This window comes from Apteryx rowi, unplaced genomic scaffold (genome assembly GCF_003343035.1).
Source record: "Apteryx rowi isolate R43461 unplaced genomic scaffold, aptRow1 scaffold_62, whole genome shotgun sequence".
Taxonomy (NCBI): Eukaryota; Metazoa; Chordata; class Aves; order Apterygiformes; family Apterygidae; genus Apteryx; species Apteryx rowi.
The window spans coordinates 1,882,396-1,896,034 of NW_020450894.1; the positions used below are offsets into that span (position 1 = coordinate 1,882,396).

The 13,639-nt window shown below is 45.1% G+C and overlaps 1 protein-coding gene across 1 annotated transcript in view; it reads left to right on the forward strand.

Moving 5' to 3' along the window:
• LOC112974649 (pseudouridine-metabolizing bifunctional protein C1861.05-like) overlaps positions 1 to 13,639 on the forward strand; it is a 36,923-nt gene that overhangs the window by 19,234 nt on the left and 4,050 nt on the right. Inside the window, exons 12-18 of the mRNA XM_026083854.1 lie at positions 1,868 to 1,934; positions 3,097 to 3,191; positions 5,150 to 5,278; positions 7,290 to 7,404; positions 8,225 to 8,362; positions 9,410 to 9,576; positions 10,068 to 10,156. Coding sequence (XP_025939639.1) covers positions 1,868 to 1,934; positions 3,097 to 3,191; positions 5,150 to 5,278; positions 7,290 to 7,404; positions 8,225 to 8,362; positions 9,410 to 9,576; positions 10,068 to 10,156 — 800 coding nt within the window. The remainder of the gene's footprint in view (positions 1 to 1,867; positions 1,935 to 3,096; positions 3,192 to 5,149; positions 5,279 to 7,289; positions 7,405 to 8,224; positions 8,363 to 9,409; positions 9,577 to 10,067; positions 10,157 to 13,639) is intronic.

The following is a 13,639-nucleotide window of genomic DNA, read 5'->3' on the forward strand; positions in this document are numbered from 1 at the left end:
ATTGAAATAGGGGCTAATGTTAAAATCAGTTGTTTGACTTGCCTAAACAAGCATCCTTGCTTTTTACTTTGGAGTAGGATTTTTTTTTTTTTTTCCCCTGGCTGCATCTGTTACGGACAGTGAGTTTCAGAGTAAAATAGGCATGCTCAGTGCTTTGGATATCTGCTACAGTCAAAGGGAGATAGCCACAGATGGAAATGTCCTCATTCCTGACAGTGCCAGTGGCAATTCACAGGGAGCATGAGCAAATGTAATGGAGGGTCATTGGAGGTGAGCAGGTTAATTATGAGGAGTGACAAGTAGTGGAAAGATGGACAGAGGCGATAGATTGCTTATACACATGCAGTTCTGCTCAGGTTGCCTGAGCAGGTTAGGGCTTGGAGAATCACCAGAAAGAAGAGGAAAGGGGTCAAGAATTAGCACCAAATCTTAAAAATTACAGAGCTGGGGAGAGTTGGGGGAAACATAAGAAACCTGGAAGCCAGAAGAGAGTGGTAGAAGAGTGTCTTTTCATGGGAGAGCAGCCTTTTACAGCCACACGACCAGATGAGGAAGGGACTGTGTGTAAAGGAGAGAGATGCAGGTTCCATGATTTGAAGACTTAGCACAGAGGAAGAAGAAGGGTCCTCAGGGAGCTTAGATCTGGGCCTTAAGTACACCCCAAAACAGTGAGAGGGTGGAAGCATAATATTTTGTACTGTGAGATGGCAATACATTTTCTTGTCTAGGATGGGTAGAAGTGTTTACAAGGAAGAAGAATGTGTATGGGCAGGGGTATACTGGTGCACCTGGGCAGACGTGAGGCAAAACAAGTCTGGGCCAGGAGCTCCTGCGTATGGACATGCACACATTTCAGCACTTGCCACCCAAACATTTAACATACTATTGAAAGCTCTGGGTTATCCAGAACAGTGAAGAAAATTATGAACAACAGTGGCAAGCTGTCTTTAGAAATGGAAAATAAGTTTCAGGGTTTTTTGAAATAAGAGCCTTAAAATCAGTGATTAATAGCCATTGATGAAGCCCAAAGAGATTTAAAAACATGTTCAATCACCTGTCAGGTAGGATTTGTGTGAGGGAGAGCATTTACTGAGGTGATTCTTCTGGCAGGAAAGCTTGGGGATGCCATGGAGGAGACAGGTGTCTGTCAGACTGCCTGTGTTCTCTAGCCCATAATTTATCTGCGTTTGTGACAGACTGACAGATGGACAGAGGAGAAGAGTGGAAGGCAAAGGCAAGAGAAAAGAGAAGCTACTAGCCACACAGATGGAGAAGAATGGTATTTTTTAATCAGGGAGATGTTTGGGAAGGGAAGGGCAAGCAGAAGAGTATTCAGATACTGAAGCAGATCCTTGCATGAGTTAAGTACAGAGGCGGCACAGGCAAAGATAACAGAGCTCATTTTACCTCCAAAGTGAGAAAAGAATAAAATAGAAATGACCCCCCTAAACTGCTTATATGGTGGAGCTAAATGGTCTGGAGGGCAATCACAGAGCCCTTCACACCTGGATCAGAGTCCCCACGCTGGTGCGAGCGGGTGGATTCAGAGGGCTGTTCATACCAACTGAAACACTTGTTAGTGTTGTTCTAAGAGGTCGTAGCAAATAAGACCAAAATAGCAATGGGTAAGGAGACCAAACTGGTCTCCTCCCCTAAGAAGTGGGCCTTTATCATCAGAGTTTGTAGATGGGCTGTAGATGGGCTAGGAAAGTTTGCACTCCTCTCAATCCTTGAGCTAGATGGCATCTGCCCCTTCTAATTGCTGGCCTATGTTTCAGCAGCATCAACTTCACTTCAAACGTTAGAGACGTGGCACCTATGCCAAGCAGCTCTCTCAGCTTTGCCAGTTAATAATTTGTTCCTCCAGGGTGGTGGAGAAACAAACGCTGGAAGAGTGCGGCGATCTTTTGGCGGCGTTGGAAGAAACTTGGCAGGTGTGTAGTGCTTGGGTTTGCCTGCGGATGCATGCCAGGTGTGATTTGTCCTTTGGTTTTCCTTGAACAGCAGGAGCTCCTGAATGTTGTCAAGATCTGGGACACGTTAGGCAATATACCAGAGGGCAGACTGCCTGGAAAAGGCAGGGGCCATTCCAAGCAATAAGAGGGGAGGGAGCTGGGCAGGGATCAGGAAAAGAAAGATGCTCCAACATCAAGTTAGCTAGTGTACAGCACAGTGACCCCCAAATCAGAGTTAAATAAGCATCAGTGACCCCAGTGACTGCTGAGTAGCCTGGTCCTCAGAGTGAAATTAATATCAGGTTATAGTCACATTAAAAGTATGACTTGAGGAAGAATTTAAAAGGAACAGCCTTATTCAAAAATGATTGTCCATTCATCAGGGACAAAAGAAACTGGAGCACAGGAGTTACTGTGAGAGAGAAAAGGCTGCAGACACTGGGAACAGGAAAGGATCACAATGTGATGATCTGGTGTTCCATCACAAGCAGCAGCAGCCCAGCTTTGGGGTACTGGAATTAGCAGGGCAGAGGGGGCATATTACAAAAGGATCTTAGGATTACCATGGCTTTGTGAGCTTTCCTTAAACTTCCTGGCACAAATCTACTATCACTTCAGCTTGCAAATGGGGAAGCTTGAGAAAAAAATATCCATCCATCCATTGAGGTAAAATTTCTGATAACTTGAAGGGAGAGGAGGAAGGGTTTCATTCAGATTTGGTGGTTCTAGTAAGATAGCACAATGAGAACAGCAGTGTGTTAAAGGCTGGCAGTGAGAAAGGCCATATGCAGAAGTGACATGGGAAAGCCCGCATGCCTGTGATGGGGAAAGAAGGTGATGTCAGGGAGATGCAGAAGGCTCCTCCCACTTCTCTCTCCTCCACTCCCAGGTGTTCCAAAAAGCCAAAGACTTCAGAATTCCAATGTGCAAAAGGCCTCAGATTGCCTCATTCCACCCCAGCCAGTCTGATGGGCAGCTGTAGGTGAGGTCTAATCCTGAACATCCTGTTAGACAAGGCCTGATAGGTGTTAAGTTGTCCAGTAGAGTGCTTTCCTACAGACAGTCATCCTGCACAGGCTGTAGTTGTATTCATGCTACTCTTATGGGTTTATTAATATACTCTGTTTCCATTTGCTTTTAGACTGCTTAAGCCGTCTTGGGCTAACTCCTCTCTTTTTGTCAGCTATGGGGAAGGATGAACATTCAGAGTCCATTCTACACTACTGTCACCACATGGTATGTTTTACGGTAACAGCTCCTCAGAAGCACGTAGGTGATAACATTATGTAGAGGGAAAAGTCTTCTCAATCCTGACAGACATAAGGGCCACCTTCCATGAGGCTAAGAGTAGGAATAATTCAATGCTCCTTTAATTACAGACAATTGGAAGGCAAGGAGCCACTTCCCAAAACACAGGCTATATGTTTGTACTGCTAGGAATCTGAACCATGTGGTCTGAATTCAGCACCAGGGAGTGATGTTTGAGGGAAAAAGAGAAGTAAATCAGGAGGAACCATGAAAACATCTAGGAAGGCCTAAGCACAGCCAAAAATACACAAAGCATGACCCTGAGGAAAAACACTGCCAAAACCAGCCTGACTGCTGAGTGAAGCATAAGATGGAGAAAGCATGGAATCAGGAGCAAAGGGAGCACGTCCTCTGGGTTCAGAGGAATGGGGTCCCTGTAAATCATGGTAAGTTCTTAGGCAAGCACCAAGCAATACCTGACTCCATCAACAATTTGTTTTCTGATGTCAGGGCACCACAAGGGCTGGCTGCTCCTGCAGGGTTAGGGAGCTGGAAGCTGAGTGTGATAACCCAGACAGCAGGGCAGGGGCCTCACCAGCCAGACCCTGTCCCACCACCCTGTGAGGGAGCAGGGCAGGCAGGGGATGGTGGCCAGGTTCAACCAAGTGTCCAGATCGTCAGGCAAGCTTGTGGTGACAAGGCAGGTCTGAGTTCAAGCTGGGAAGTCTATCCATAGGTCAGTCAGGGTCAGGTCCAGTGATCGCTGGGCATGTCCATGGTGACAGGGCCGGGCTGAGGCTGGGCCAGGCAGTCAGCCCACAGGTCAGGGTCCGGATCAGCGGGACTGTTGCCAGGCAGGGGCAGAGCCATGGTGCGGCTGGAGCCTGGCACCACTGTGGCATCGCAGGGCGGGGACTGACGACCCTGGGCTGGGCTGAAATGGGGGCTGGGGGAGCCTCAGGGGGTTGGCAGGGCCAGTAAGGCCTGTTGGTGCCCTCAGGACCCTGGCAACTGAATATAAATAACCCACATAGCTCTGAGTTCTTGATACCTGAGCAGGTCCATAAAAGGAGCAATAAGAACAAGAACCCTCTTTAGATATATAAAAGCTTCATAGCTGCAGGTGTATAATCCCTCTTCTATGCAAACACACTCCAGCTTGTGTCATCAAAGTGAACAATCTCCTAAGGGAAGGTGGAGCAGGACTAGCTGGACAGTTGCCAAGCAATACTTGCCTGTAAGAAGTTACATTACCAAAATCATCAGTGTTAAGAAGACCTTTTCCTTAAAACTTCCAGTTTCTCTGTGAGCTACTGATGGGATGCATTTCTCCAGCCACATGTGTAGTCCAAGAAATGCCCTGTGTTCTTTAAGCAGATCATTCAAAAGATCCAGGGAGAAAGGACACCTTATAGCTATGTCTGCAACACTGTTGTAAAAATAGCCCCAAGGCTACCCTCAAAATCAGACTCGCACACTGTGCAGCCAGTGAGGTTACTAATAAAATCACTAGCTGAAACATGTCACCACATCAAACCCAGTATGTTGACAGGCCATCAGATGCATCACATAAATTATGGGAAAGGATGGCTGGAGCAGGTAATGCTTCAGCCGCTCTCTAGACTACTCCTCCATTACAACAGAAACATTACCTCTGGAACTGCATGGAAGAGACTTGTCACTCTCATTTAGTAAATGATTTCTTTAACCTTTGCTGTGGCATCTGTTGCATTGCAAATATTAAAAATTAGCCATCTGCCAGAACTGTCTAGCCTGAGATACCTCTGAAATGTTGCTTCTCTAAAGGAAGGAGGGAGGTTGAAGAGAGAACAGCAAGCTGGGCTACTGCTACCTACCGAGTGGGTGCAGAGAAAGAATATTCAAGTTGAGCAGAGTGTGGCAGGGAAGAGAAACACACTCCATTTATAACTTTCTCCCTGTTTTAGGACATGAGAGCCGTCCTTCAGCTGGAGGGGAAGCGCACAGCCACTTACTGTGCTGTGATCACTAGTGCCGGAGAGCTCAGCGTTGGCTTGGGAGATATGGACATCCACCAAGAGATAACAGAGCAATACGTATGCATGCCATCTGATTTGTAAACCTCTGCTTATGAGAAGGAGAGTGGATGTATGAGAAACAGCAACCAGTGAAACTGTACCAGGAGGGAGTGGGTGTGCAAAGGGAACATAGGAAAACATGAAGTTAACCCCAGACTTTAGCCACTGAGATAGCAACATGGCAAGCCACCAGAGCTAACTGTTGCTAATTAGCCAGATGGAGCTTCTATCTTCTTTCCCATAAGATATCACCACTACTATCATCCCAGGTATGTAGGCCAGAATCCTCTTCATTAACTAGTCCCAGGTAGCCTATTGTTTTTGGCACCTTAAAAGCCAGCAATAAATCCAGTCCACCTGCATGGAAGGTATTTCCCTCTTTAGGAGAAAACAAACAAATGTGGACAGAATACTGATTAAAGCAAGTTTTCCTGTTTGTTCTCCTCCCCTCCCTGTTGTTTCTACATGCTGCTCTGTATAAACAGGCAGTGCTTCTCAGCATGCTAAAGCCTTCAAAATGACAGGAGTAATGGAAGCAGTGATTAAGGACTGACTCAATGAATCCGCCATCACTACACCCTCCTTCCTCACTCCATTCTTTTGTTGACAGAACAAAAGCCTGTACTTCATGACTGACAGTGACATGGAAGTTAAGTGCAGTTTACTTACCAGTTGGATCCCCATGAGACTGACAATTCCTAGGAAAAAAGTGGTCATTGCTCCCACTTCCATCCCCACCCTGCCTCTCCCAAGCCTTGGCATAGAAAACCATTACATGACAGTTTAATTCTCATGAGCTTTATAAAACAACTGTGAAAGAGGGCCAGTGGAAACTCTGAGCCAATCTTCTGATGAAAAGTGCATTCTGGAGGCCCTTTGTTCAGTCAGGATTAGCAGAGCCGTAGGAGGGGTGCTGCAGAAGCTTATGTGGCATTTGCCAGGGGTTTAGGTAATGCTTATGCCAGCCTCAAAGAGCCAACGGCAACTCACCACTCTACCTGCTTCATAGATAGCAACAACCACAGAGCGCTGTGTGTAAGATTGCTGTAACCACTGCAGTAAACATTAAAGGTGGACAGGGCATGATCAGACTAAGCAAAATGTAATGTGAAAAAGAAAGAGCCAGACTATATGCCTCATTCAAGGTGTTACTTAAGTCCTTCATCAAGGAAGGGGGCTACAGACCAAAAGCCCCCATCTCACCAGCATTGTTAGCACCAAGTTCAGAAGGAAAATGAACTTTCAGACATGGTTCTCTCTTTCACTGCTTCTTAATTGACTGACTCTCTTGCTGGCTGCACACTGCAATTGCCCCTCTTCACTTTGCTTGCCTGTTCATTGCAGGAGGTGTTGCAAATCACTCCTCAGGTCCTGAATCCTCCCCACACATTGTGTAGGAAGCCCGGCCACCTAATTTTTTATGGATTATTAAATTTTTTATCCACAAAATTCTGTGTGGATTCCACTCAATGGGCCAGTCACCTAACGGTTCTTTTTTGTATCAATAAGCCTAACTACGTAGGCATCCCTTTATCATTTCAGGCCTTTGCACTCCACCCTTGTGGAATTTGGCAGGACCAGGGAGTGAAACATTGTGATGAACAACAAGCTGTTAAGCTGTCTCAGGATGCAGTGGGTGTACAGAAAACATCTAAATGACATGCACAGCAATCGAAGGTATAGTCAAGCCAGACACAACACAGAGAATCCTACAGTGAGCCCCTGCCATTAAAAAGCAGGATCCCCTTTCTCTGTAGGTCCTCCAGCTGACGCTGGAGTACCACACAGGTCTAGTGAGGGGCCAGGCCACTGAATCCAGCTCTTGATGACAGCAGGAAACAAAAAGGAGATGAGATGAGGCAAAAGGAAAGATCCATTTCCCTTAAGGAATCACACTTCTAGGTTCACACATGCATCTAAAGGCTGCAATATGAGTGAAAATCTTGCATCCTGAGTCTGAAGGGCAGTCTTTCTTGTCCCTCTTCAATGACTCAAGTTGTCTCTACTTTGTGTTCTGGATTTTCAATAGGTGTCCAAGTTCAAGGAGAACCTGTTCCAGGCCCCGCTGGTTTGCATCGATGGAAACGTGCCTCTTTCCACTATTCAGTATGTCTGTCAGCTAGCCAGAGAGCATCAGCTAGCAGGTAGGGAGGACTCATCCAGCCCTGGCCCCGTAGCTCCTAACCTGTGCTCCAAAACAACCTGCACACACTGAGCACTCTCCACTGCTGCTTGCTGGAGATACCCAGTTCTTGTCTGACATGCTGACATTATTCTGTGCTCCTTTCTACACACTGCTCCTTTATTTAAAATGGATGAAACATTTCTGCTTTCTTTAAGTTTTTTTCATTCTGTAGGTAAATCACATTCCCAATAGGGTAAAAGCTATAGCCCTTAAACCCTGCCAGAAAGCCAGGAAAAGCTGTTCTCTGCCTTTAAGCTCAAGGCAAGCACAGATGTGCGTGCTTCTGCCAGTCTGAACAGCAACATAGTTTGCTTCTCAGAATAAGTGCTAATGCATCTTTTGAGAGATTTTTGTCTGCCACTTCCCATAAAAGACATTCCCATAAAAGTCCATCCCCTGGTATGCTGAGGTCTCTTCACAAGGCTTCCTGAGCCTTCAGAGTCATGCCTTTGCTTTTAGAAGCAAATTCTGAAGAAGAGGAAGACAAAGTTCTTCAAACCTGGCCGAGGCTCCAAAACCAGATAGCAGGAGTAGCAAACCCCAAACCTGGTCAAATTATTCCAGAGCCATAAGCAACTGCATTCTTTCTGAGCAACAGGAAGGAAAATTAGGAAACTTTGTCCCCAGTGCGGGGGAAATAGTACATAAGCTGCTAATAGCTTATACATATAAACTCAGTTGTGCAGCTCACAATAAGCCTTCCACTCCACACCCTGCTCTGAAGTGAGATTAACCATTAATTAATTAATTAATTAACCCATTGCAATGTTGTTTTAAAGTGTGTTATGAGCCAACAGATGAGAACAAGGCTTCTAAGCCATTCCTCTCAGACAGTTGGAAAGCGCTCACGTACATCTCCCCCAACCTGCAAGAACTAAGAGCAATAAATCGGACCCTTGGGAACCCTCTGCCAGCAGGTATTGAATACTGAGTCACTCTTTCAGATAATCTAGACCCTGGAGAGACCTCTCCAGCTTCCTCTCCAGCTTCCATTTCAGAATGACAACTTTTGCTGATCATAAGTGCCATATGGTGCTAAATCAGAAGTTGCCAAAGCAATAGCACTGTTTCTCTGGGGCAGTGAATGTAGTCCAGCTCCAAAATCATTAACTTTGGCTCTAAGAACTACTTTACAAAGCCCACACAGCAGCCTCGTGCAGGGCGACAGTGAACTAGCCTACAAACTGCAACTTGTTTTAAATCACTAGAGCTGGTCAACACAACACTTGTGAGAGAAAACATGGATTTTGTGAGAAGATGTACATTTTCTGAATTTAATGCACAGGCCCATTTCAATCACTTTTGGGGCATTCTGATGTTGCTAAAATAAGCATGCTGCAGTTGAAAATAAACAACTAATGGGGCTTTCATTTCAAGCAAATTGGGTTATAACACAGTGGGAATTCATAAGCATCCTCAGCTTCTTCCACCTTACAACCATCCTTACATGGTTTGTAAGGAACAGGCCATACTGCTATCTATCAAAGAGACCTGGGATGGCTCTCTGTTCAAAAACAGAGATCCCATTTTCACCACTTCATCAATCAAAAAAGAACAATCCCTAATTTATATACTTGTCTTGGTGAAGCAGGATGTTATGACCACCATTGTTCTAACAATAACCACCCTTTGGGGAAATAAAATATCCCCATCACACACCAAGAGAAATTCAGTAGCATTAAGACAATAATGTCATGCTCCAGAACAATTGTTTGGTCTCTATAGACAAATGTGTAGTCCCATGAGAAGTGGTTTCCTCAGCAAAGGACAGAGGCATGGTATGGAAGTCGAGGGTTGGAAAAATTCATCTTTCTCATGATCAATTTAAAGAAAAAAAAAATGTATCAACCAGATTTTGGGTAGTGCTCATAAATAGGCTGCCAGCCCAGTGGTACAAAAAGGTCAACCCAGAACCTTTAAAGTTATGTCATAGTTTTTCCTTCTCCCAACCTTGCCATCTAAAGAGCTACCATCCAGGTTGGAGGATGTTGTCAAGACTGCAATGACCTTGGCCCGGCCTTTGCTGACACAACTGCGCTGTGTGGTGGTGACACTTGGCACTCATGGAGTCCTCTTATGTGGCAAGAGCATGGGAGGGAGCGTCTTGCTTTGTCCCGGAACTCACGAACAGGTAAGGGTACAGAGAACAAACTCTAAGCTCTCAGTTGCTTCTGTCTGGGACAAAATAGCACCATTGCTATTTCTGGTGGTGTAGTAACAATCCTGGAAAACATAGCACCAGTGTTTGCCTCTCTGGCAAATACACATTTGGGAGGGTGGAATATGCAGATCTGAGGATTAGCAAAAACATTCAAGCTGTCTGTCCTGGTACTTCTGGCTCCTAACAGCAGTGTTTATAGTCAGCTAGCTTAAAATGGGCTTTCCATGAATATTCATAAGTGCAAATTTTGTTTTCAGGAACTTAAATGGCTGCACAAGTGTAGAGGGAAAATGATTTTCCAAAGGATGCAAATAGGTCTTGTTCGAAGTGTGCAAAGAGATTACTGACCTTTTTTTCTTTTTTAGCATCAGTGCAGGACTGGATGACATCAACCTTGTTCAAGCATCCCTTCTCAGCTTGGACAATTCCCACTAACTTTCATTCTACTCTTTCCCATGCAGAGCACTGCTACCAGCCTGTGTGCCGCCCACTACCCAACCATCCACATCAGCAGGGAGGAGATAGTTAATGTTTCAGGAGCTGGTGACAGGTACATTGCTAACTGCTTCATCTTCTCCAGCTAAATGTGGAACCTTCATAATCTGAATTCTTTTAAATGCTACTGCAAAGACAAACTACATTCTGCTGCTTGAGAATTAGACACTAAAAATACAAGAACAGGACTGGTTACTGTGAGTCCTTACAAAGCTTGCTAAAATTTTCTACCTAAGCATCCTGAAGCCAGTCTTGCCATTATTAGTTTTGCTTTTCTTTAAGATCCAAGCCTTTCATGGCAATCTAGTTGTTCTGAATTACTTTGGACCGAGGTGCTAAAAGCAAAGTAGACCATCTTACATCAAAGCTCTCTTACTAACTACTCCAGCACTTCTCCAGTGGAAGTGGGACTGCCACTTAGTAGTTAAAATTGCCCTATAAAAGCAGTTCATCAGGTTCAGCATCAGCATCTGGCAATAGCTCATGTGTTTCAAAAGAGTCTCCTATGTAATTCCCCTAACTGTTCACACAGTGTTGTACGCAGGAGTAGGAAATGAGAGATATTATTCCTAGCCCCAATGATCAATTCTAAGTCTGTCAGAGTAATATTTTATTATGTTCATTGTTAACTTGGCAAGCTATATGTAGAAGTCCCCCCCCCTTTTTTTTTTTGCTTCATATGCTGCAATAATTGATTCTAACCTTTGACTGCCTTGGACAAGACCAAAAGGGTGTGTGCGACAGATCTTTCCTTTTATTTTTCTACTCTTACCTACCAATAACTCAACATAGCAACACTTCTCCTTTTCTCTCTTATGGGTGGGAAGAATGAAAAGTCACTTTTATAGAAATTTACAGAGGTCTTCAATATTTTAGCTAGGATCATTCAATAATTTCTTGCCAAACTAATTAGTCCAGTTAACGCCAGGGTCTCCAGTTACTCCTTGTATCCCTAGTCACCTCTAAGATGAGTTGACTACAACTGGCACAACTCTCCAAAGAAGACTGGAGCGTTGTTCAGTGCAATCCCTGTAAGCATAACAACAGGGAAAACGAGGCCGGAAGGAACCTCGAGGGGTCAGTCTGTCCTAAGGAAAGCTCAGCTTTGCTAACTACTCAAACAGATGTGTCTAACCTTCTGTCAACCCCTCCAGTGATGCAGCTTCCTCCTCTACACCATCTGTTCCATACATAACCACCCCTTAGCATGGGATGTTTTTTTCTTGAGGCTAATGTAATCTTTTTTAGGGGTTCCTTTCCCTTTTAAAAAGCTTAATTTAAGGGCAGAGCAAAGGCTAAGTAAAATGTGCCACTGCCAAACTGAGATAAACAGAAGGCATACTTTAAGTTTGTGTTTCCTTCTAAAACCATCTGAATGTTAGGGGCCCATTACTGCTCCTAGTGCTGAAGTAAAATTGATCTCTTCTCTGGAAATCCCATTTCCCAGAGTCTCAAGCCCCTGTGTAAATTTTCCCAGTCCTCTTGTTTGATCAGTGACATCCTTTCCGATAACCCACGGCTGCTGCTCTTAGCTGCAGGAATCTCCAAGTGCACAAACAGATCCCCGAGCTGTAAACACCCAGACACTGCAGTCACATACATGGTATCAGTTGGGCATATAAACTTTTAAAGTTGCCTAAACCCACCTCACACAAGAGGTCTATGAACACTTTCAAGGGTCTATGCAGTAGAGCATAACCCAGGTTTGTGGCATGTTCATGGCTTGGTCCCCATGAATCCTTGCACTTTAGAAACGCTGGGCAGGAGATGCCGTGCAGCCAGAAACAGCGCTGCAGTCCTCCTCACTGTCTCTCTAGGGAGTTGGAGAAGATGGTGGAGCCTTTCCCTGGGATGGCATCTTGTCCCACTAAGAGAAAGGAAGTCTGCAGCACTGGTTCATGGTAGGCCTTGCACTTTGTTTCAATCCTGAGGCTCTTTTACAGCTCCGGAGATGCTGCCCAAGGAGCCGCTTCTGTTTTCAGGGTGCGGCAACTGTTTGCTCCTAGCACCTGGCTGTCATGACAACATAACACCACATGCCTGCACTTAGCATTGCTAGGGAATATTGCCCCAAATATTTATTCTGAACCTCTGGAGCTGTTGAGAGATTGAATGGCTTTTGGAAACCATAATCTTCTGTGCCATTGTTAAGGAAAAAAAGATGTTGAGGTATTTAACCAGAGTACAAAAGGTGTTATTTTTCCCTCTTCTGTAATCAGAAGCCCTTGGGATCCCTTAGCATGAGCCCATTCCCCCACAAGTGGCAGGCCAGGCTAAGTCTGTCCCATCATTCCCATCAGCACGCTCTGGCACAGAGCAAGAGTGGCCCAGTGCTCCAGCCCAGCGGCAGGAGCAGACCCTGCCGGGGTTACAGTGCTACTTGCTGAGATCCTTTCTGGAGGGAGGTCCCAGGCCCCAGCTCTCCACACCTGCGGGACATCGGTGGAGTCTCCTCCATGGTGCTTACAGGGGGCAGAGGCCGCCCCATGAGGAGGCAGCCCCATGGCTGAAAGCACATGGGACTGCTGGGAGTGAGGGAGTCCCTTGGCACCCCATCCCACTGCGGGACAATAAAGCCTGCCCCTTTCCTGCAGGCCTAGCTTGACTGAGCAACACTGGCATTCAGACTGCTTTATTTAGCTGTCCCTTGTCATCCACTCAGGACATAGATTTAATCATTAATCCTCCCTACTGTCACATTTTCCTGTCCTTGCTTTTTCCTCTCGAATGCCATTATCGTCTCCCTTCCTCTTTGCCTTCTCCTTTGTCCTTTCCTAGCTTCCTGTTATCACTTTTGCCAAGGTATGTATTTAGCTGCGAATAAACACTAGCTGTTCTCAGCAGATCACAAATACACAACTATGCTTCAAAAGAGCCTTCCATTGAAAGCCATATGAAGTCCTCTCCTCCTGACAGACTCCTCAGTACTTCATGAGGACCTGTGAGTGAGAGCTGTTGTTCCAAATACTCACATCATTTTTACTGGGAAATCTCAAACAGAAAACCACAGCTTAAGTTCAAAAAAGTCTGTATCAAAAATCTCATTTCTTTTTCCAGCTGTGCCTGTTGCTTCTTGCACATACATATGGAAACTTTACCTGTCTTCCCATCCACCCCCTCCTAATTGGGCGAAAGGAGGAAATGTAACAGGTAACAGATAAGGAGCAGATAAATGATGAAAATAATTAGAGAGTGAGGGAAAAGCAGATTTCTCCCCTTTTTAGATACCCTTCTTTTCCCCTGCCTCACCTGGAAAACTAGGGAGAAATAAAATGTAGTAGAATGGGAAAGTACCTCAACTTCTCACATGAGAATCAAACAACTCCTAAAATGCAAATAAATAGCACTATTTGGTGCCCCAAATTTAAAAATAAATATAAAAAAGCAAAACCCTCTCATTAGAATTTCATCCCTTCTCTGTGACTTACTGAGATGTTTTCTGCTTCTGTTAAGTATTGGTTTGGGTTCAAATGAACTCACAAATGACCAAGTTCCTGAGGTCAAAGCTGTTTCCCAGTGATCAAAACTATCTTTCCTT